The 25,024-nt window shown below is 47.5% G+C and overlaps 1 protein-coding gene across 2 annotated transcripts in view; it reads left to right on the top strand.

The window, feature by feature from the left end:
• The window catches only part of PTPN12 (protein tyrosine phosphatase non-receptor type 12), a 164,284-nt gene that overhangs the window by 55,822 nt on the left and 83,438 nt on the right, over positions 1-25,024 (top strand). For both annotated transcript variants that reach the window (XM_044995073.1, XM_044995082.1), the window contains exon 2: positions 10,969-11,077. In XM_044995073.1, coding sequence (XP_044851008.1) covers positions 10,969-11,077 — 109 coding nt within the window. The remainder of the gene's footprint in view (positions 1-10,968; positions 11,078-25,024) is intronic.

Here is a 25,024-nt window from a genome sequence, read left to right as displayed (position 1 = left end):
TTTTTAAATGATGTTCTTTAAGCCTAGATAGGCAGCATATGGAAAACATGCTAAAATATTTCTGCACATACACTGCAAAAGAGAAGTTTGTATGAATATGTATCTTGTGTGGTATTGAGCAATGTGCCTCTATTGCAGGTTTTTAGTGTGAATTGGATAACCAATAAATAAAATAAGATGGCTGCAAAAGTGACAGAATCTGCTCTCTCAAACTGACTGAATTGTTGACTTACTGTAGTGGCAGTCCATATATTAACTTAAGACTTTAATAATAATAATAAAAAAAGCCAAACACAGACCTCAAGGTTTTTCTGAAGCAGCTTTGAAGGATGCAGTTGAGTAGAATTTCAACAATTCACAATGCTGAGTTTCAGCCATTATGAAAGCAGGAAGTGTATTTCTAACACTCAATTGTTCCAGTCAAAAGAACATCCCCCCCACTGCCATATGTGGTAAGGGTTTGTCACTATCCCGCAAACCACTTCTGTGATACAGTGAATAAGCAAAATTAGTCTATGCAGCATTTCTAACTAGAATGGAATTTAGTTTTACAGACCCTTTAGAATGATTTGTCTTAATTTTAAAGAACTGCATGCTAACTTCCAACTGCCTTTTAAAAATATACTTGTCAAAAATTGTGAGTTGTATAATGCATATAAATGAAGGGCTTGTAACACCAGAACTGCCAGTAGAGTGCACGTGAGTGCTGTGCAAGGTGCATGCTGTCTGTGAAAGCACAGACTTTTGAGCTCTAACATCTCTGAAATTTTCAGGGAAGTAATTTGGCAGTTTCACTAATTTGTCCCAAAAATACATGCTGCTGTGTGTTGTGAACAGTTGTTTTAATTAGCATAAAGCCTATTCCTCTGATAGCTCTTCCTGAATGTCTTGCCATCAACTTAAACTTGGTCCAAACTGAATTCTCTTTCCTCTCACTGCCCACATCCTCCTCTTTGTTTCCTCTGGCCTGTAATCTGGAAATCATCCAACTCCCACCTCCCTTACATAACACGTTCAGGCTATATCCTAATTTTTTTATGTTCTGACAAAGCTTTTCCAAGATGTTACGTTTTCTTTCTGGCTCTACAGCTAAATCTTTAGTGCAGGTTCTATCTCCTATCTTGACTACTGCAACATCCTCCTCTTTGGTCTCAGACACCTTAATCTTCCCCTTTATAGTCCATTCAAAACTCAGCAGCTAAGATCCTCTTCTAACCCTGCTTTTCTGACTGTTACCCCATATTTGAGTCCCTCCACTGGATCCTTCTTTTCCAAAGCATTAAATAGAAGTTTCTTTTTTTGCCTTCAAAGGCTTTCATAACTCTGCCCCTCCTTGTTTATCTGTTGTTGGTTCTTATGTGTATTCATCCACATCACAGAAGTCCATCTTGGGACTACTCCATTAGTTCACTTCTCATGTCTTTGCACTCTCTACCAGGCTGCCCCATACACACTGAAGGCCTTTCTTCTTCAAGTGATTGCTCATATTGTTTCCAATTAAGTGTGCGTGCGCCGCATGCACAGTCATCGGAAAGTTTTTCCCCTAGCAGCATCTGTCAGGTCGGCTGTGGAGCTTCCTGGAGTGGTGTCTTCATGGCACTCAATATACGACTCTGCCAACCCAGTGACTCTTCAGGTCCTTCTTACCACCAGTGACGGTGATTGGAACTGTGGCATCTTGCTTTGCAAGCTCTCCACATTCCCCTAGCTTCTGATTCGGACTGTTTGTATTTTGTAGTTGATTAGTTTTTAGTTAGTTCTTAGTTATAGTAGTTAGTTAACTGTTGGGCTGAAGGGTTTACCCTCCACACCAACTGCGTTCTCCTTGGGGGACATACATGCTTACGTCTCAGGGGTTCAAGCCCTGAAAGTCCTACAACAAGCCTATGCCAATGTTACTTAGTGTCTGGGGAAGCACACCAAGCAGACAAGTGCAGGATTTGTAAAGGGTTTCGCCCCAGAACAAAAAAGAGCGAGCCTTTCGCCTCAAGCAGCTCCTTATGGAGGCAGCACTTAAACTGCAATCTACATCGGCACAGCAAGACCCAGCACCAAGCTCATTGGTGCACAGCGCCCCAGTGGCAGTGGTAAAAGCAGCACTGCAGAAGAACTCTGGGAGAGACCCGCAGCACCAGCACAGAAGCAACACCGGCAGCAGGGGAGGAGTGGATCTCCAACTCAGAGACCCACCCCTTTGGAGCCGGCCACATCCCAGAGAGGAGCACTCAGGGCTGGATACTTCGGAGCCAGCACCGTCAACTTTGGCCCCACAAGGGGGACTGTTTAGTCCGGTGCCATTGGACTCCCCAGGCCAGGTCATCGAGGACATGGAATTGCCATCCACACCGGACACCTTTTGAGGCCATGAGGGACCTCATTGGCGTGACGACACTGCGGTCCCCAGTCCTTTGAGCCAAGACTGCGGTACCACAACATGTGGTACTGTCTCGAGGCAAACTGGTGATGCACCATACCTCAGCGATGCCACTTGCAATCGCGGCGCTGATCCTCACGCTGATCCCTGTTGCGCAGCAAGTGCTGCTCCCGGCACCGGTCATCCTGGCACCGGTCAGCATTCCCCCACAGATCCTAATCGCAGCGCCGCTCCCCAGCCTCGTGCAGACAGGGTCTAGATACTCAAGAGCAGGTCTGGCACTGGTTGGGCCATGGAAAGCCTGAGGCGGGGGCAGGGCCAAGGCCTGCACAGTGGTAGGGACCAGGGCAGTGGCCATTTTTGACCCTGTGGGCGTACCACCAGGCCCAGGGCACCCACTCCAAGGGTTCCCGTTCGGCAACCTCTGAATTGCGGGTGCGGGAGGCACCAGCCAGTAGCCCCAGCTCTAGGGGTGCTGAGGCGGTGCTGGTCCCTCTACCTCCCCTGGAACCAACCTCAGTTCCTGAGCCTGACCCAGGTGAGCTTGGCCCCTACTGGGAGGCAGGACAAGAGGCCCCTGGAGACGAAGAGGTCAGGAGGACTCTGTTCCCCGATTAGCCTCCTTGTCATCCTCCCCGATCACGGTGGTTGCAGGCACCTCAGTCTCTGGACCGCCCCCCCATAGACAGCTGTGCCCCCCAGGACCTCCTTCACAGGTTGGCACGAAATATGGGCTTGCAGGCCAAGGAGGTGGTAGAATCGGAGGACCAGATGATCGACATCCTGGCCCCGGAAGGCCCACTGAGCGTGGCTTTACTTGTCATCAAGACCATACAGGCCAATGCTAAGACCATTTGGCAGACCCCAGCCTCCATCCTTCCCACCATGAAGGGTGTGGAGAGGAAGTATTGCGTCCCATCTAAGGGGTATGAATACCTCTTCACACACCTGCAGCCTTGCTCATTGGTGGTGGCTGCTGTAAACTAAAAGGAGCAGCGGGGACAACAGGCCCCAGAGCCTAAGTCCAAGATGCCAAGCGCCTAGATTTATTTGGGCGCAAAGTATATTCTACGGGGAGAGTGCAACTCAGGATTGCCAACCAGCAGGCAATTCTGAGTGGAGACAACTTCAACACCTGGAACTTGATGCTCAAGTTTAAGGAGCTAGTGCCAACAGAGTCCAGGGAGGAGTTTGGAGCGATAGCGGAGGAGGGCAAGGTGGTGGCATGGACTTCTTTACAGGCGTCACTGTACACTGCAGACTCAGCAGCACGCACTTTGTCCTCCAGTATTGCCATGAGGTGTAGTTCATGGCTGCAGGCCTCTGGACTCCTGCCCGAGGTTCAGCAGACCATGCAGGACTTGCCTTTAATGGGGCAGTTCTGTTTGCAGAGCAGACTGACTCTAGGCTGCATAGCCTAAAGAACTCCAGGACTGCCATGAAATCCTTGAGTATGTACACCCCGGCAACCCAACGTAAACATTTCAAGCCGCAGCAGCAGCACTCCTATCCTCCTGGACTGAGGCAGGATTTTTATAGGAGAAGGAGCAGCAATGGCAGATTAAAGACTTTAAAAAACGCTCCTGGGCAGGGCCAGGGCCCGACTAAGCCATCGTTGGGTTCAAAGCAGACCTTTTGAAGGTGCGCCTGAGGATGGCGCACCAGCCTCAATTCCGGATCCTTCCCCATCTTTCATGAATCGTCTGCCCCACTTCTACTGTGCTTGGTCCCAAATTACTTCGGACCGCTGGGTTCTTCATACAGTAGAAGTGGGATATTCTCTCCAATTCTGCTCCTACCCTCCCTCCCACCCCCATTTCCCCGTCCGTCTTCAGGGGCCCTTCTCACAAGTATCTCCTTATCCAGGAGGTGCAGGCACTCCTCGCCATGGGAGTGGTGGAGGAGGTTCCTCAAGAGCTAAGGGGGAAAGGGATTCTATTCCCGATACTTCCTAAACCCAAAGCCAAGGGGGATCTCAGACCCATTCTAGATCTACGAGGACTCAACAAGTTCATGGTAAAGTTGAAGTTCCGCATGGTCTCCCTGGGAACCATTATTCCCTCTGTAGATCTGGGAGACTGGTACACCGCCCTCAACATGAAAGACTCATACTTCCATATAGCTATTCGGCCTGCACAAAGGCAATTCCTGCGCTTCGTGGTCGACCACAAACATTATCAATTCATGGTCTTTCCATTCAGCATCTCAACTGCCCCCAAGCATTCACCAAGTGTATGTCGGTCGTGGCTTCTTTCCTCCGTTGGAGGCTGGTGCAAGTATACCCCTGTTTCGACCACTGGCTGCTCAGAGGCCACACCAGGGGCAGGTAGAGTCTCAAGTCCGATTGGTCAGATCCATATTCAAGAGACTGGGGCTCCTCAACTTGAAGTCAACCTTGGCACCAACCCAAAGCATAAAATTCATTGGGGTGGTGTTAGACTCTGTTCAGGCAAGAGCACTTTTGCCAGAGTCCCGATTCCAAGCCATGACGGACATCATTCAGGGCCTCAGGCAATACCCGACCACTACAGCAAAGGAATGCCTGAGTCTCCTCGGCCACATGGCAGCCTGCACTTACATGACCCGGTATGCCAGACTGAGGCTCCGGCCTCTACAGGCATGGCTCACTTTGGCCTATCTCCCAGGATGCAACAGCCTGAATTTAGTGGTCACTGTGCCAGGGAAGGTGCTCAAGTCCCTTCAGTGGTGACTCGAACCTGGGACAGTGTGCAAAGGAGTCCCCTACAACAGCCCTCAGCCTTCCTTGTCCCTAGTAATGGATGCATCAGCTCTGGGAGTGGGTGCGCAGTTGGGAGACCTCCAAACAAAGGTTCTTTGGTTGCAGGATGAGCTCTCTCTCTCCATATCAACATCAAGGAGCTGAGGGCTGTGCGACTAGCATGCCAGACCTTTCAGTCCCAACTACAATGTCAGTGTGTATCAGTTAGAACTGCTAACACCACTGCCATGGTGTACATCAACAAGCAGGATGGAGCCCAGTCCTCTCCCCTATGTCGGGAAGCCCTCCCTCTGTGGGAGTTCTGCATAGCCCACTCCATTCACCTGGAGGCATCCCATCTACCAGGAGTTCTGAATGCACTGATGGACCACCTCAGCAGGTCCTTCCGCAATCACAAGTGGTCCATCCAGACAGATGTCATACACCTCATCTTCCAAAGGTGGCAGTTTCCCCAGGTCGATCTGTTCGCCACTCAGAGCAGCAGAAAGTTTCCAGTGTTCTGCTCCTTCCAGAGACTCAGCCCGGACTCAATCATGGACGCATTCCTGCTACCCTGGGGAGGCTGCCTGCTCTACGGCTTTCCCCTGTTCCCTCTCATGCACAAGGTCCTACTCACGGTCTGCAGGGATAGGGCAGAGAAGTCTCTGGTAGCACCAGCGTGGCCTCAACAACATTGGTTCACCACACTCCTAGAACTATCATTGGACGCCCCGGTCATGTTGCCTCTCCTCCCTGACCTGATCACTCAGGATCACGATCGTCCTCATCCCCTGACCTGCAGTCCCTCCACCTCATGGCTTGGAAGCTTCATGGTTGAACCCCAAGGAGCTTCTGTGCTCAGAACAAGTAAGGGTGGTCCTACTCAGCAGCAGGAACCCCTCCACTAAAGCCACACGTCTGGCAAAGTGGAAAAGATTTACGTGTTCATGTGACTAGCATCATACACCCCCTCTTCAGACACCTGTACCTCTCATCTTAGAGTACCTTCTGCACCTGAAACAGCAAGGCCTGGCCATGTCCTCCATAAAGGTACACCTTGCTGCTATTTCGGCCTTCCACCCAGGAGCGTCTGGATGCTCCATCTTCGCCAACTCTATGGCTGGTCGGTTCCTCAAGGGTCGAACGCCTGCATTCCCAGATCAGACAGCCTGTCCCCATGTGGGACTGTAACCTGGTCCTCTCCAGGCTAATGGGGGGCCCCCATTTGAACGGCTGGCAACTTGCTCCCTTCTCTGTCGTGGAAGGTAGCCTTTCTGGTCGCCATTACATCAGCAGGGAGGGTGTCTGAGGTAAAGGCCCTTACTTCAGACCCACCTTATATGGTTTTCCACAGGGATCAAGTGCAACTCAGACCTCACCTGGCCTTTCTTCCTAAGATTGTGTCACACTTCCACACTAAGGACACTTTCCTGTCTGTTTTTTATCCTAAGCTTCATGCCAGTAGCCGTGAGCAGAGGCTGCACTCCCTGTATGTTCAGCAAGCACTAGCCTTTTACATCGAGCACACTAAGCCATTCAGGAAGTCGAACCAGTTATTCATAGTGGTGGCAGACTGGATGAAAGGTCTCCCGGTCTCATCTCAAAGAATATCTTCCTGGATCCCGTCATGCATCCACACGTGCTACGAGCTGGTCAGAATACCAGCCCTGGATCTTTTTATGAACTCCACGAGGCTCAGGCCTCATCAGCGGCATTCCCGGCCCAGGTCCTGATACAAGAAATGTGCAGAGCAGCAACTTGGTCCTCGGTATATATGTTCACCTCTCATTACATCATCATCCGGCATGCCAGAGATGATGCAGCTTTCGGCAGAGGGGTGCTCCAATCAGCGATTCCATAACTCTGACCCCACCGCCTAGGTAAGGCTTGGGTGTCACCTAATTGGAATCAATAGGAGCAATCATTTGTCCCACTTCTGAAGTGATCAAGTTAGCTAGTGATGAAGTAAGTTTGAGGGAGGAAAGGATGATGATAAAACGGTTACTCACCTTCTCGTAACTGTTGTTCTTTGAGATGTTTATATCCATTCCAAACCCGCCTTCCCCCCCGTCAGAGTAACTGGCAAGAAGGAACTGAGGAGGCGCCGGGGCGGCAGGGTCATATATTGAGCGCCGTGAAGGCTTCACTCCAGGGCGCTTCACAGCTGACCTGACGGGTGCTACTTGGGGGGAAAACTTTCTGATGACTGTGCAGGAGGCCTGCACACACCTAATTGGATGGGTATGAGCAACACATTTCGAAGAACAACAGTTACGAGAAGGTGAGTAACCATTTTTTCAATATCCTTTCCTCCCTCAAATACTTCCTCAGACTCACTTCATCACTAGCTAACTTGATCACTTCAGAAGTGGGACAGCATTTGGGACTATTTTTGAAATGTAACAAGTATATATTTTTGACTCTTTTTTATTTGTACCATCCTTACCCTTGCGTGTCTTAGACTGAGAGTTCTTTGGGGCAGGGACAGTCTTCATACATTTGGACAGTGCCTAGTACATTGTCTGTGTTACTATACAAATTAATTCCACTTTTGAATTAATTAAATCATATCCGTGAATCCAAGTTGCTAAAGGGGTGTGCACTGACCTGCTGCGTAGTACTAGTACTTTTCCATCAGCTGGCAATTTAAATATGTGGTTTTTCTGCAGATTGTATTAAGAATAGATGCATAACACATTTGACTTATCACCAAAAAACAGTATTTGAAAACTTACTGAGGAATGGAGGTTGTTAGGAACACAGGTATTGTTAAGCAAGGCCAATGGTTCATAGGGTTCAGTTTACTGCTTCTGTCATTGGGCTATACTGACAGAGAGCTTATTTTCTCCCTAGTTTTATAGTTGGTTATGCAACAATTTTGCCATTGGAGGAAGGGGGCGGTTGATTTTTTTTTCCCCCATAGTATCAGTTTCTGGAAAATGAAACTATGAAAACCACTGTACTAATCTGTGGCCGCAGATCCCTGTGTGTCCACAGACTGTCAAAGATTTCCAAACAGGTCTGCACCTTCATTCAAAAACTTGTAGGGGTCCACAGATGAAAAAAGGTTGAAAACCACTATACTAAACCATGCAGTCCACTTTGCCAATCCAAGATTATTCCATGTTGTACATATACTAGTGGTTTTATCTTGTCTAGCTTTATATAAGCAAAACAAAGATGATTCCCCCACTTTCTTTGGGAAACTGTTCCCTAGTCTAATACATCTCTCTTAATGGTATTATTCCTAAAGTATATGACTTCCTTATGCCAAGTAAGTTTTTGCTTAAGTGTTTAAATAATTTAAATATTTACATATTTATATTGTCCTTTATTTGGCACTTTTTATTAATATTAACTATTCTTTCTGGAAGATCTTTTAATGTTTTAGGTGCAAATATAAAAAGGCATGGTCCCTGCCCTCCAAAAATCACAAAGATGCAAGTGTTGGCCACAGTTTGAAAATTTTCATGTTTAACTACTCTGCTTTTGTGTAGTTTTTAGTCTACAGAGCCTAAGCATATCTCCAACTAACCCTTAACCTAGCCATTATAAGTTGATTAGTAGTAGTCAAGTTGTATGTGTATCTATCTTGCTCTTTTAAGCTTTCCTTTTATATGTTGGTCCTTCTACTTCTAGTGTTCAGAACCAAACACAGTATTCTAGTTGCAACTTCACTATAGCTGTACTGAAGGGATTATTACTTTATCTGAAATGATTGCAAACTCATGTCTACCTAGCTGTCTGAAGGTTCATTTACATGAGGAAAACTTGTGTTTACCAGTAGTGAAAACTGTATGTAGATGGGACACAAGGTTAACTTAAACTTAAGTCTCCTTTTCCTTCACTCTAGGGCAAAACTTATCTATTAAAGTCCATTTATGTTATCTTTTGCTTTCTCTTCATCCATTAACTTTGTAATTTTCTCATAGTAATAACTGGCCAAGTATTCTACAGTTGTTTAATAATGTCGTAAAAGCATCCTGATTGGTTAATAACTTAGATTAATAATTAAATCACATGATGTTTTTAATATGTGCTGCAAAGAGTCGCAGGAGACACATTTAAAGAGCCACTTTCGGCTTCTGAGCCTCAGTCTAAGTATTCCTGCCATAGAGTGTTTGATCAAAACCAGCTGATAGATCATTGCTTCATTTTACTACTTCATGATGTATAAAGAAGACATAAAAAGTTTGTCAAAACATTTTCTCCATTTTTTGGTCTTTGAAATAGCAGGAATATCAAGTCAGGTTTTCCAGGGTTTTGCTGGAAGACTTGTAGTTCTCAAATGCTGTTTGTAGTCTTTCTCAGACTTATAATTGAAGGGGCAGATCATTGAATCTAAACTAACTCTTTGTGTTTTAGTCATTTCTTAATCAAATATTAATAAAAACTATTGAGTTTTAAGCAGTCTGAATAAAAATTGCTTGCCCTTTAGTCAGGTTCTACTTGCTTGGTACTTGTGAAGTCATTCTACCAGTTTTGCAGTTGATAATCTTCGTCTCTAAGGTGCCACAAGTACTCCTGTTCTTTCTGGAGACTTGAATTTCCAAGGGTTTTTAAAAAAAAAAAAAAAACACAGAAAACCCTCTAATACTTCAGGTCTTCTTTACACATCATAGAGAAGCACAAAATCCCAGCACGTGTTCAACTCTTATCCTTTGCAGGTTACGTTTAGGGGGGATAAGTTAAATATCTGGTTTCGGGCCAATTAATCTCCTTGCATTAATGGTTCAACTTTCTCTCAACTAGATTTTCCTCTGGATATATGTATGTAATCTCTTTGTTTCCCTGGGTTAACACTGACTTGGTTGTATTTGCCACCATGCTCTTACCTGGAAATCTTAACTGATTTATTTTTGTTAGCTTTCCTCTATTCTACTTAAAGTGCTTTTTAAATCTTGATCTCTGATCAATCCCTTGTGAAGCAATATTGTTGTAGGGTTTTTTCCTCTTAAGAGAAACTGTAGTCCATTGCCTTTTCTTCCTTGCCCTAGCATCTCATTTTTAAGGGGTGTAAAGTAGAACTTTGTTTGCAGCATTTAATGTTCCAGATATTTTAATTGTTTGAGTACAGTTGTTACTCAGGAGAGATTGAAAGAGGAAGGGTGAGTTATGAATAAGACTACATTTTAGTCACGGGTAATTTTAGTCAGTCATGGACAGGTCACAAGCAGTAAACAGAAATTCACAGCCCATGACCGGTCCATGACTTGTACTATATAACCCTGACTAAATTTTGCCACGGGTGCTCGCGGGGGGGCAAGCAACATGTGGTCCAGGACTCCTGCTGGTGCTGGATGGGGTTGGTGGGCCTGGCAGACTCCCCGGAAGTGGTGACATGTCCCTCTCTTAGCTCCTAGCTCTGCGTGCTGCCCCCGCCCCAAGTGCCGGCTCCGCAGCTCCCACTGGCTGGGAGCTGCAGGAGCGGTGCCTGTGGCTGGAGGCAGTGCGCAGAGCTAGGAGCTGAGAGGGAGGGACATGTCACCGCTTCCAGGGAGCCTTCCAAGGTAAGCACCGCCTAGAGCCCTCACCCCCTTCTGCGCCCCAGCCCTGATCTCCCTCCCACACCTGAACTCCTGCTGCTGCTGCTGGGGGTGGGGGGAGGGGTCGTGGTCTGAGACTGTCCCACCCGCAGTTGGTGCGGCTGGCCCAGGGCTGCCCAAGCTCCAGGCCAGCCACTGCAGAAGTCCTGGAGGTCCCAGAAAGTTACAGAATCCATGACTTCCGTGACACACTTGCAGCCTTAATTATGAATAGATTTGTTTTTGAAGTACAATGTGATGCAAGTACAATAGTGATGTGCTTCATTTGCTCAAAGCTTTCATTATGTTGAGATGTTAATGTTGCTTAAATTTTAACATCTTTATTTCAGAGGTTAAGAAGATTATCAACCAAATATAGAACTGAAAAAATCTATCCAACAGTCACTGGAGAGAGAGAAGAAAATGTTAAAAAGAACAGATATAAGGACATATTGCCATGTAAGTTTTTTTTTTTTTTTATTCTTCTACTACAGAACAAAGAAAAATGTTAATTATCCTTGTTAATGTACCTTCCCAGTTTTACTATTCGCATTCTGTTGAACAGTTAAATTAAATGGAAATTATTCTCTGCATAAAGGTTTGCTGTCGAGACTCTCTTAATCGGCCTTTAAAGTGAAATGTTGCCCTGGTGTATATGGTTATTTCAGCCTCCTAGTTTCTATTTTAAAATTACTTTACTTTGCAAAACAAACTTGCGGTGAATAGTGGACTTTGGTCTCTAGGCCTGTCAAACCAACACGTTTCACATCACAAGCACCAAATTCATTCAATTACTCAAAATTAATTCAGTCTTGAAATTTAATTCAAGTTTTGGGAGTCTAATATTGATTCCCCCTCCCTTCCTTTAAGGGGATCAGAAATTACTTATTTGGGGTGGGAAGTGAAGGCATACCAATGTAAACTGTGGATATGGCTTTGTTTGTGGTATGACACATACTACTTATACACAGGCTAAATTTAAACCCTTGACAAAGATTTTGGGGGAAATTTTCAATCCCTGGTGAGTCTTTTGTATATTGGTAGCGCCCAGTTAGGATTGGTAACCCATTGTATTGGACACTATATAAACATATAGGAAGACCTGGTTCCTGGCAGAAGAGCTTATGGGATGGAATGACAAAGGTATCATAAAATCATACTTTTACATAGGTTCAGTGTAAACGCTTTCAGCAATTCATTCATTTGTTGCTCTAACATAAGCAAGTGGCAAAGAGCTCAGATACAAAAACCATATTTTGAGAACAGAGTGGCCATTAATCCAGTCTCAGGAGGTTAGAGAAGTGCAGGGATTTATTTCATACTTTGCTGTTCCAGAAATGATGCTAGGTCTGCAACCAGTTCTGAATTTAAAAAAAGTTGTCATCTTCAGTCTCAGCTTTAAGCATGGAATCGTTAAAGTCCATTATTCAATCAGTGCACCTGAGTACATTTTATGTTCTCTGAATCTTGTATACCAGGGGTCGGCAACCTTTCAGAAGCGGTGTGCCGAGTCTTCATTTATTCACTCTAATTTAAGATTTTGCATGCCAGTAATACATTTTAATGTTTTTTAGAAGGTCTCTCTATAAGTCTATATATTATATAACTAAACTAGTGTTTTATTGTAAAATAAACCAGGTGTTCAAAACGTTTAAGCTTTATTTAAAATTAAATTAAAATGTTGATCTTACGCCGCCAGCCCGCTGCTGGTCTGGGGTTCTGTTCACCTAGGCCGGCAGCGGGCTGAGCGAGGCCTGCGGCCGGGACCCCGGCTGGCAAGGGTCCGGCAGCCAGGACCCCAGACCAGCAGCGAGCTGTGCGGGGCCAGTGGCCAGGACCCCAGACCAGCAGTGAACTGAGTGGCTCAGCTCACTGCTGCTCAGGGGTTCCATCTGCCGGCTCCTGGCAGCCGGGATCCCAGCTGCTGGATCCGCTCAGCCTGCTGCCAGTCTGGGGTCCCAGCCCTGCCCACATACAGTGGGTACCTACCTTCTCCCTGGTTCTGGCCATTCTCTTCCTCTCTCTGCACTGAGCTGAGGGTGGGCGTGCACTGAGCACAGGGCTGGGGGTGAAGGGTTGGGCCGGAAGCTAAAATGAGGGAGGGGTGTGGGGCACTTACCTGGGCAGCTCCCATTTGATGCGAGGGGTGCAGGTGGAAATGTGGGGGGGGGGGTTTGCAGGAGCTCCCGTTTGGTGCTCCGGGTGGGGGTGGGGATGTGGGTGGGTGCATGGGGAGGGGCTGAGGATGTGTGGGGGTGCAAGAGTCGGGGGGGGGCTGGGGGCAGAGGGCTGGAGTCAGGGCTGGGGGCTGGGTATGTGGGGGGGGTGCAGGTGTCAGGGCAGAGGGGGGGCTGGGTATGTGTGTGGATGCCAGAGTCAGGGCTAGGATTGTGGGGGGGGGGGCGGGGATGAAGGAGTCAAGCAGAGGGCTGGGTGTGTATGAGGGAGGTACAGGACTCAGGGCAGGGGTCTGGGGGGTGTGGGGGTGCAGGGCTCAGGGCAGAGGGCGGGGTGTGTGTGTGGGGGGGTGCAGGGCTTAGGGCAGAGGGCGGTGTGTGTGTGTGGGGGGGTGCAGGGCTCAGGGCAGAGGGCGGGGTGTGTGTGTGGGTGGGTCAGGGCTCTGGGGAGAGGGCTGGGTGACTGCCCCCCTAACAACTCCCAACCCCCCTGCTCCTTGTCCCCTGACTACCCCCTCCTGGGACCCCTGTCCCCCAGGACCCCACCCCATATCTAAGCCTTCCTGTTCCTTGTCCCCTGACTGCCCTACCCCTTAACCACATCCTGCCCCTAGCCAGACCCCCGGGACTCCCATGCCTATCCAACCACTCCCCGCCCCTTGACAGGACCCCCAGAACTCCCGACCCATCCAACCCCTCCCAGCTCCTTGTTCCCTGACCACACCCACACCCACACACCCTAACTCCCCCCTAGGACTCTCCTTGCTCCCTGTCCCCTGACTGCCCTGCCCCCTATCCAACACCCCTCCCTCCAGAGACCCCCACCCCGGGATCCTACCCCCCATCCAACCCACCCTGCTCCCTATCCCCTGACTGCCCCCAACCCCCACAGCCCTGGACCCCTTACCATGAGGCTCCACGCTGCCCCGCAGGAGCACACAGCCCTGCCCCTCAGAGCGCTGCGTGCAGGGCAGCATGGCTCCAGGGGAGAGGGGAGCGTTTCTGCCTCCCCACAGAGCCAAACACTGCCCTGCGGGAGCATGCAGCCCCAACCCCCAGAGCGCTGCGCACGCAGCAGCAGGGCTCCAGGGGAGGGGAGAAGGTGGGGGAGGGCAGCTTGCTGTGCTAAGCCCAGCACTCTGGCCTGGGAGTGGGGCCATTTGCCCACCCCATGCGCATGGCTATGCTTCTGCTCCCTGCCCGAGCGGAGGGCAGAGGAGAGCAGGCCGGGCTGGGCAGGATTTTAATGGCATGCTGGAGTCCCGGCAGGCTCCAGCGTGCCATTAAAAATCCGCTTGCATGCCGTCTTTGGCACGCGTCCCATAGGTTGCCGACCCCTGTTGTATACTTTCATGCTTCATCCCTACAGTTTGCCATCCTGGGGCAGAACTGTCAGCAACAAGCCCTGCCTTTTGAACTGGCTACATCCACAAGTACAATTACCAAGATTATGATAGTGTTGGCTGCAGCACTGAAAGAAAAGGCAGGTGTCCAGCCTTACCTGGATGACTGACTGGTTGGAGCTAATTTGTAAACAACAGCTAGGCCGGCAGTGTCAGAGGCTTGCAGTTTCCCAATAAGCAGCGAGTAGGTAATAAACCAGAAGAGTTCTGTCAGTGTCTAGCAGGAGCTGGTAGGTCATGGAGCAAGATTAAAAGCCCTAATAAGCAGCCTCCAGGGGCAGCTCTAGCAATTTCACCGCCCCAAGCACGGCAGCACGCCGCGGGGGGCGCTCTGCCGGTCGCCGGTCCCGCAGCTCCGGTGGACCTCCCGCAGGCGTGCCTGCGGAGGGTCTGCTGGTCCACCGGAGCCGTAGGACCAACGGACCCTCCGCAGGCACGCCTGCGGGAGGTCCACCCGAGCGGCCTGCCGCCCTCCCGGCGACCGGCAGAGCGCCCCCCGCGGCGTGCCGCCCCAAGCACGCGCCTGGCGTGCTGGGGCCTGGAGCCACCCCTGGTAGCCTCTACAAGATAAAATGACAAACTTCAGAGCTAGGGCAAAGCTTTGATTCTTCATCAGAAGAACAGTGTGGAGTTGCTGCAGGCACTAGGGTCAGTGGTGGAAAGTCGAGCTGTAGTGCCCTTAGCCTACTTCCCCAGTAGTCCATTTGAAATCTTTCTGGTGCAGTAGAAAGTTGGGATACCACAGATGATTTTATATCTGAAGATATCTAAGAAGGTGTGGCATTATCTGAAACAGTCATTCCTTTGAGGATAGCAACTCTCTGACCACTTCTGGAGTGGAAGGTGTTGAACACAGATGCCAAACTACAGGGTTAGGATGCTCATTTAGGGAAAGCAATAGTCCAGGGCTAATGAATAGAGAATGAATGAAAGTGATTTATAAACAGGCCAGAGACCAATGCAGTGAGGTTCTTTGTATTGAATTTTCAGAACAAGCAACAGTTGTCTAGAAGAGTTTCAGTTGGAGTAGTGCCATGATTGATAGATGATGACATAGATTAACCACCAGGGAGGCACAAGAAGTTTCTGAGACCCTGACCTCTTGATGTCATGGGCAGAAAGAAATCATACCAGTCTGTCAGTGGCTGGCAGATAGTGAGGGCTCCAAGAGTCTGCAGCTCCCCACCTGGGTCTGACATAGTCCAAAATTTGATGAACTTCCAGACATGGCTGAAAAGACATCTTTGATAGGAACTTAGGGAGAAGGCTAAACATATGCTTCCCATAACAATAAAGGGGTGGAAAGAAGTCTTGTTAGATGTCTGGTTGGTCAGTTGGTGCACCGTTGAATGATCATTTTAACATCGCTTAGATTTAATTTTGGTGGTAATGGTGTGCTTGGGCACTTAGAGCCTTTGTTTGTCTTTTTAGTTATTTAAATATAAATGTACTAGAAAAAATACCCATATTAGTTCTGCGGAACACAGCTGTATGCAGGGGAGTTGAGAACTGAATTAAGTGTTCAACAGCTGTATGAAAAGCGCGGCAGACCTCAGGTGAATTTGGTGGCATCCAGGAAAATCAGAAGTCTAGAAGTACAATTCGTGCTCAGTTGAGGTCTGAGAATATTTTCAGATATTCAGGAGGTCCTCCAGTGAACTAGGGAAAAAAAGATTTTATGTTGGTATCAAAGTGAAAACCAGAAAACTTTTTTGGGAAAAACTCTTATGGATCCTTTTTGTCATAAAGGAGAATAAAAGACACAATAGATTTTTATAAAGCATTTGCCAGTCTTTAAATTCTGCAGAAACTGCTTTTGCCACCAGAGAGAAGTATATGTATGACATACTTGTTACTATATTCCATTCTAGTTCCAACCTAAACAAATCAGTGCATGTTTTATTTTAGGCTGCTTACACAGCTTTTAATACTCTACCTTAAATTCTGTTTTAATTTAAAATGTTGAACATGAATTATCCAGAGGGACCAATTTTTAAACTCTAAACTGGAACCATAAATGTGTATTAATATATCCAGGGTTTGGTGTATTCTGTAATCATAGAATTTGCCACAGAATTCACCCTTTCCTACAGAATTGTACTCCAGAATCTCAGCTCTCATTTAAAAAAAAAAAAATCCTTGTGGAAGTGTAAGGGTTACAGAGAATCGGGGGGGGGGGGGAAGGGAATAAATAAATAAACCAGTGCAGTGTGTTCCTTCTGGAGTTCCAGACAGCCTGAAACAGTAGCTCAAAGAGGTGTGAATTGCCCCACTCATTTGAGCGATGCTCCATTAATTCAGCAATTCTGCAGCTGTGATGTTTGCCATTTTCCCCAAAATGCTACATTTCAGCATTTCTCCCAGAGACTTTGCCATTGTCTGGCTATGATGAAACTGGATGGGGTTTGACTAGACTACAACCTCATTACTAAATGTCAGGTAGAACCTGACAGACAAGTGTACAGTGCGGGTAATTCCATAATCAATTACATATACCTTAAGGCTGACAAGTGGACCCTAGTCTCCCTGAATAATTCTGGTGCCTCTTAGACTGTCTGGATGAGAAATTACCAATCCCCCATGCCATCTGTGAATTTGACCCCCTCCCTATTCACATAGCTCCTAGCCTTGTCAGCCCAAGGGGGCTTCACAGTTTCCTGCCACACCCTGTATTGCAACATGTCTGACCAAATAATTTTTACTCCTGGAAAAGTTCCAGGATCTGCCCCAAGTCCCTCTTTTCTCTGATCATTAAGTCAACCCCTTTACACATTCCCAAATCATTGTGGTTCACTTTAGGGAAAAATCATATCTGATGCCTGCTCATGGGCCACCACAGTGTACAGAAGGGATAACAGCTGGTCCGAATAAAGCACCTGGAATTGGCCACTGTCAGAAGACAGGATACGGGGCTAGATGGACCATTGGTCTGACCCAGTATGGCTATTATGTTCTTATGCCCCCTCCTCCCATGCCAGCTTAGGGCTGCTTCACCACTGAGGCCTAGCTGCAACCTCCAGGCAACTTGGAAGCCTGTCTATGCGCCCAGTAAACAATATTGTGCCCGCAGATCCACACCAATGTCTGTGTGGCTCATTTGCCAACATCTGGAATACAAACACAAAGGAAAATTAACACTGATTTCCCACCTGGGGTCTCACGTATATTCTGTATGCTCAGAGTGTCAACACCTAATTGCCTGAGTTGCATTAGCTCTCAGACCCAGCTGGGCTCCTGCTGTTGCTGCCCCAATCCTGAATGAGTGCTGGAAGCCCCAACTTCATCAGACCCCCACCTTAAAACTGGTATGTTGTGAGGGGACTCCCATCACCATGCATTATGAGTGGCCCCATCCCTCCCTGGCTTTATTGCCACATATGCCCTCAGTCTCCAAAGGGCAGTTCCCAGCTCATCACCCTCCTGTAGAATAATGGATTCAACCCACCTCCTTGATCTATCTTTCACCTACTGAAACTATCTTTGGTCAAATTAACTTTGAGGGAGTCAATCGTCCCTCCCAGTGTATATTCCTCAATTCCATAGCCCTTCCAGAAGAGTCCCTATAGAACCCAGGTACTAGTTCATTGATCCTAAAAGTTCCAAAATGTGCTAACAGAAATGCCACCCTTAATAAACCTACCTCTTGTCCACAATGATGTGTGGGGTTTACGTTTCACACCAGATCCTTAAGCACAGTAACAGTGATGGGACGGCATGTATCTTCCTTAGGGCTAGTGCCTGGAAGTTTCTAGCAGGATGGTCTCAAAACTAAAAACACACTACAAGCATCTGAGTAACCTATTGCATCAGCCTATTGACCAACATAAGGACCAGTAGGTGAGTGAAGAAGGTTGATGATGCCGGTTGCCGGGTTGCTAATTACACCATGTACTGCAGCACTCATTCTTCCATTATGGCCATATGAGTGACATGCCCTCTCGCTCCTGAAATTGAACAAAATCATTAAGACTTCTTTTGTAGCTCTGCAATGTTCACAGAGCCACCTATCTCTGCACTACAATGATAGTTGTCATACACCAAGGTTCCGTAGTGCTAGCAGCATCCATTCTGGCTCCTTGCTGGCAACCAGAATCTGTCCATCTGAAAATGAGACAATGCATCTGATATGACGTTATCAACCCTGGGCACTTGACTGGACAAGAAACCAATATTAAAACGTAAATGTAGTACAAATGCCTTTACATACCTCATAACTCTGTGATCTGGAGGACTAGTAACTGATAACATGTATCACCACCATGTTGTCACACCAGAAATAGATGGTTTTATTAGCAAACTCTGGTCCCCAAATGACCACTGCAACCAAATGAGAAAATGTTCCAAAAATGTTTTATTCTGTGGTATCCCTTTTTGTATTCATATGAAGGGTCATTTTGGGGTACATGACCTGTCTTGGTGAAACACACTCAGATGATTTGGGAGGTACAGGTTTTGGGGTATCTTTAAACCATCTGCTAGCATTCCTCCCTCTACAATGACACTCCATTAAAATGGCTTGGAAACTGTTCCCAAACCCCCAAATCCTCCTCCATCTCTCTAGTAACGCTTAGAAAATGGTGAGGTCTGTCTGTGCTTGCAGAGGCATTCTGTGCCTTGCTTGCAGCATCCAGACCCAGGACTGCCACCTGGCAGGCAAAGTTAAGATGCCCAATTAAGAGATTGTAGCTGGTGGAGTGTAACTTTTATGGCCTCCTATCTTTCCTGATCAAGCCCAATAGCTCCAGAAGCTTATCCTAAGGGACTTTATATACCCACTGTTTTATACCTACATAGGTCAGTGTTGTGGAAGGCCCTCTTTTTTTTTTTTCTCCGCTAGGGGTACCCCTACTTTTTTAGCTAGTGCCTGAAAGTTGTCCATCAGGCTAACACACTCATCCAAATTTACCCTGCCCATGTATAAAATCACCTAAGTTGTGCACTACCTGCCATAAACCAGCATCATAGCCCTGTGTGGCATTGTACTAAATTTCTCAAATGCCAAACAGGATATTGCCCATCCCATGGACATAACTTTATCAAAACAATATTATCCTATAACATTTTGGGTTTCTGTTTCAAAGTTGGAAGGATGCACTGGGTAGCGGTCCACAAGCAGACTTGATATCACACTTGGCCATCAGTGACCTGGGGCCATAAGACCTAACCGTGTGCACAGACCACAAGTCTGGGTCTATACCATTGTTATCAGAGCTACCCCATGAGTATCTCAGGTGGTGAATTAAATGATATTCACTTGGAACTTCCTTAGGGACCAAGTTCAGGGGAGAAACCCACATGTTCTGTATCGGTAGATGATTGCATGGCCCTGTTACCCTATTCTTTAATTCTTCTGTAATCTTTTTCTCTACAATATGACCCATTATCACTAAGGATTTCAAATTTTTGGACATATTGGACATAATGACTTCTTTCCCCTGTAAAGGGGATCCTAAACCCCTCAGTAAACCTATCCAACAAATATGTCCCATCTATCTTGTTAGCATAATCCAAAGGGACACCTTTAACTCCTCCAGCTTAATTGGAGATGACACTTTTTGTCCAGCCCCACATTTTCAGCTCACCCCACCCTTCCTATGCCTTGGCCCCCATACCTTACTCTGGCCCCCAGGGGTCTGTGGGCAGCACCTGACTTACCCATCCATTCTGTTTCACTACTGCAGCCTTTCACGGCTGCTGTGGTAATTGCAGGCTTTGCGGCTCTAAAGCACATTTTGCAAGCATGCCTACATTTTCAGATGCTACGAAAACTACTTTCATTAAATGCCCAGCAAATGTCATTATGAGCCTCAGGCCTCTGGTGGACTTGCTACAGAATGAACTGTCAGTATGGAAACCGGCCTGTGGTGTCATCTACTATAACCACAGTGTATGATGTGGTGTGTGCCACTGGTTTGTGTTGCTGCTCACAATCTAAACTGTTCCTCATAGATAAACCAAGACATGCCCCATAACATATGATATGCGCACCTGATTATAGCCATATATTTGAACAGTGCTATTTAGGTAACCCTCTGCGATAAAGCCCACATAGATCAGGAAGGCAGCTTCCCAGTTTTTCCATGTTCTAGTCACCTTTGGCTGCTTGGTCATTTCATTGCCCTACTTGCTTTGCCCCAACTTACTCTCCGTCAGCACCTCCCTGTGCAACAGTGAGATGTCTACAAAGTCACCTCTCAACATTTTATCTTTAGTTGTGCTGAGAAAGTGAACTCCCATTGAGTCAGCCACCCCAGCATAACCATTCTTGTGACTGGCACCCTCAGTGCCCTGTTCCTCACCAGTTGCCCCTGGGAAAGCAATTCCATCCTGGGAATTCACATTCCCAATCAGTGGATGAGTTGTAGGGTTCTCATCAATCAACACTCCCCCACCCCCCGGTAAGGGTTTCTGCCCCCTGGTAAGCAGTCTGCCTCATGTGATGATCACCTGTCTCCCAAGCTGGAGCTTGGGTTTCCATTAAAACCATTTCCAGACCTCCCTCACCTGTGGAAGCTCCCAGCTGCTGCAACTACTGAAGGCTGTGTAATGCCATAACTTCTGTAGAAGGTGTGTGTACCCCAGACATCTCCAACACAGCTCATAGGAGACCAGATCCCCCACATAGTCTGTTTGCTTGTTCTGCTATCCACTAAGTTCAGTGTCTCCTGCCCTCTTGGAGGGAGGGGTAAGAGACCACCCTCGCATCTTGCTCACTTTTCCTCTCAGGTGGCCTAGGTGGGAGCAAGTTCCTTGAACCGCACTGAAGTCCCCTTTACAGACACCTATTGCATCATTGGATGGAAGGGACTCACTTTAACACCCTGACCCTGCAACCTGTATTTGGTGCTGATAAGACTCACCACAACCAGTCATGTCGCTCTCCTCTTGCCATCTGTTTGTTCAAGTGTCCTGGCTCTGAGCAACCCATTACACCTTGTAAGCCTTGTAGTACTGCAGAAACAACTTTGGAAGCAACCGCCCAGACAACTTGAATCAATTCTCTGTTGGCATCCCTGCCCACATACCCAGCTAGTTCACCACAGGATGTGTTTGCTTCCTTTCAGATCTGTACTTCCCAGTAAAGGGGTATCCATTTGGTAGATGCAGACCACCCTGGGATCTGCCAGCTGTGGTCCTGTGTCCAATCCCTTGCCCATGTGGCAAGGATCGTACCCCCTGGTTTTCTGTGGCCCCTCGAGCGCCTCTTGGTCCCCCATGAGCTGGGTGTGGAACTCCCTACCTCATAGACTCTAACATGCCTGCTATGACCAGCAGGAAGGTTGGGGGGGACACCCCCCTTCCTGTTTGTTACAGCCCTGCACCAATGAGCTGAAACTCTCCTTTTCTGCTTCTGCTGCTCAGGAGGGGGGTCTCTTTTTCCCCCCCTTTTGCTGTTCTCACCAATCTGCTACTTCATAGAATCATAGGACTGGAAGGGACCTTGAGAGGTCATCTAGTCCAGTCACGCACTGAAGGCAGGACTAAGTACTATCTAGACCATTCCTGACAGGTGTTTGTCTAACCTGCTCTTAAAAATCTCCAGTGATGGAAATTCCACAGCCTCCCTAGGCAATTTATTCCAGTGCTTAACCACCCTGACAGTTAGGAAGTTTTTCCTAATGTCCAACCTAAACCTCTCTTGCCACAATTTATGCCCATTGCATCTTGTCCTATCCTCAGAGGTGAAGAACAACAATTCTTCTCCCTCCTCCTTGTAACAACCTTTTATGTACTTGAAAACTGTTATATCCCCTCTCAGTCTTCTTTTTTCCAGACCAAACAAATCCAGTTTTTTTCCTAGTAATATTTTCTAGACCTTTTAATCATTTTTGTTGCTCTTCTCTGGACTTTCTCCAATTTGTCCACATCTTTCCTGGAAATGTGGCACCCAGAACTGGACACAATACTGAGACCTAATCAGTGCGGAGTAGAGCGGAAGAACTACTTCTCGTGTCTTGCTTACAACACTCCTGCTAATACATCCCAGAACGGTTAGCTCCCCCCCCCCCCCCAACAGTGTTACACTGACTCATATTTAGCTTGTGGTCCACTATGACCCTCAGATCCTTTTCCATGGTACTCCTTCCTAGGCAGTCGTTTCCCGTTTTTGTATGTGTACATGGCATCATGAGAGAACAAAGTGCTTTAGTTCCTGCTGCTCTGCCTAGTCCAGGTGAGAGAGGGCTTTTCCTGCACCATTGTGGACCTAAATAGTCTCCCCTCTCTTCTAGTCATCTGGTGTGGGAGGGAATGAGTCAGCATCCCTATGCTGACCATGTCTGAGGCTGCTACAGCAAGTCACTCTCTGGCTATCTACCCCCTAAAGGGGCCATGCACCTTTTTCTACACACCAGACAACGGCCCCCGCAGCATAATGGACTGTGAAGCTATTTTGCTGTAGCCAGATACCTGACATCTTGGTTTGTCTCCCTGCCGTAGTGGACCTGTCTGCCGCTGCTTCGTGCTCTCCAACTTTCCCAACAAGGTGGGGTTAATTTGATAACCGTGCATACTTTCTGTAATGTTCTATGGAGCTTGGCAGCAGGGCGCTGGTGAACCAGGATTTGAGTTCAGCTTGAAAAGTGGGGAACCAGAAGTGTAGGTAGGTGATTTAGTTGAGACCCAGGGAGTGGAGCCAGGCTGCATGATAAGCCCATCTCTGAATATTTTCAACAATTTTCATAAATGAATTTTTGCAGCTGAACTGTGTTTGGGTGGAATAGGATTAAAGAGTATAACATGGCAATAATTATGTTACTATAATAGCAATATAACATACACTCAAAGGGATTCTCCATATCTTTATTTTTTTTAAGTGTCCTGTCTCTTAAAACTAGTGAGGGTTGCAGCTCTTCTTGTAGTTCTATAAACTGTACTCTTGAGGGCATTCTGTGCCAAAAGATTTAAAATTTTGCGCACAATATTTTAAAATTCTGCAAGCTTTATTTGTTAATAAATAAATGCAGAGGCTCCAGCATAGCAGTGGGGAGTACAGGGCGCTGGTTGCACGAAGGTGGGAGATCACACCACAGCCCTCCTACCCCCGGGACACGCTCAGCTGTGAGGCTGCAGCTGACCCTGACATAGTACAAGGCCTGGGTCCCAGAAACACCCTGGGACCCTGCCCTTCTGCGCCAGGCGTGGAGCAGGCAAACTCAACCAGGCAGGATCCAAGTGTGAAGGGGCTCAGTGTGGGGGGATCCAGGGGTGGGGTGAGAGGATTTTGTATGGGACAATCTCGGTGCAAGCTCCTGAGTGGGAAGTCTAGGTGTGGGAGGCTCTGGATGCACTGAGGTTTATTGTGGGGGTTCCAGGTGCAGGGGCAATGAGACTCTGCAGGAGCTTCCAGGTAAAGATGGGTGGGGCTCAGCGGAGTAGTCTGGGTGTTGGGGTCTCAGTGGGTGGGAGGAGTGTTTGGGGAAGTGGGGCTTGGTGGGGTGGGGGTCTGGGTGCAGCTAGTTAGGGGTCAATTGCATGGGGGTCTGGATGTGGGGGCATCAGGGTGGGGGCTTGAGCTCAGTGGGGGTGGTCTGGATGCAGGGGGGCTCCAAATAAAGGGGTTGAGGTTCAGTGGGGTTGGTTTGGGTATGGAGGGCTAGGGGTGTTCTGGATGTATCAAGTGAGGCTTTGCAGGGTTGTCTGGGTATGGGAGGTCCAGATGCATAGGGGAGCAGCTATGGGGAGATGGGGGATCAGCTCCCCATACAGTGACCCCTCCTTCCACAGCTGAGGAGCGATGGGGGCAGGAAGCAGGGGAGGATGCTGAGTTTCCAGAAGCTGGGGGTGCGTCTGACACAGCCCCAGGAACTCCTTGCAAGGGAAAAAGAAGTCCCGTTTTCTCCTGCCTCCAGTCCAGCTGGGACTAGCACTTGATCTCACCTCAGAGTAGGAGCCACTGGTTGGGGTGTCCTCAGCCCTGCGGTGATTTGCCTCTCTGCCAGCTGCTCCTGAAACGATGTGCCTGCACTGCTAGGGAGTGGTGCATGAGTGCTCTTGTAGCTTCTCTTTGCTTCTCTGTCAGAAAGTCATTTTTCTGCGGGGAAGCAAAGAAATCTGTGAAGGGAGTGAATTCTGCGCATGCACAATGGTGCAGAATTTGTCCAGGAGTAAATCTGGTGCTTTATGAGGAGCTTTACATATTAACCTGCCAAATATGTTTGCTTGAAGTAAATTATTGTAGCAACACATAAAAGTGCTACTTTGTTGCTGATATCTAATTAAACACTTTGGGAAGCATGCTGTTCAGAAGTAATTCTTATGGCCTACTTCCTATATTTCCATTCCTGTTTAACAACATTTGGCTGAAAACAGCGCCTTCCTTCCTTAGGGGTTGTCTTGCTACTGATGCTTATTCTCCACCTGAAGACTTAATACTTTCTTTTGACCTCACAGTTAATTGCTATGGAGAGCACAATCTCCCCTTTTTTGCTGGGGAGTGAGCCACAAGAGCAGAAACCAAGATCCACTTTTCATGCAAGTCCTCTAATTTAAAAATACCCTAGAAGATACAAAAAAAACCTCCTAAATCTCCAGCCATCCATGGTGTCTTTGGGGAAAATAGGGTAGAAAAGATATGAATTTCTAATGTGTATTTTTAAAAAAGGCTTGTTTTAAAAGTTTCAAGTCTCCTTTCTATATTCTGAAGGAGGGGTGGGGGGAAGGCACAAGCCTATTTATTTTTTTTTAATTTGCAAATGACCTAATGCTAATCTCAGGCCGCAGCCAAACTGAAAGTCAGTAACAATGTTGCCTGAGTTTAGACTCCAAGGACAATCTCCACTCTAGAACATGGTTTTTGATTTAGAGTAAGTTTGAAACAACCTAAA

This window comes from Mauremys mutica, chromosome 1, assembly GCF_020497125.1.
Source record: "Mauremys mutica isolate MM-2020 ecotype Southern chromosome 1, ASM2049712v1, whole genome shotgun sequence".
NCBI classification, from domain to species: Eukaryota; Metazoa; Chordata; order Testudines; family Geoemydidae; genus Mauremys; species Mauremys mutica.
Note: the sequence above shows the minus strand (reverse complement) of the source record. Positions and strands in the feature narration are given on the sequence as shown.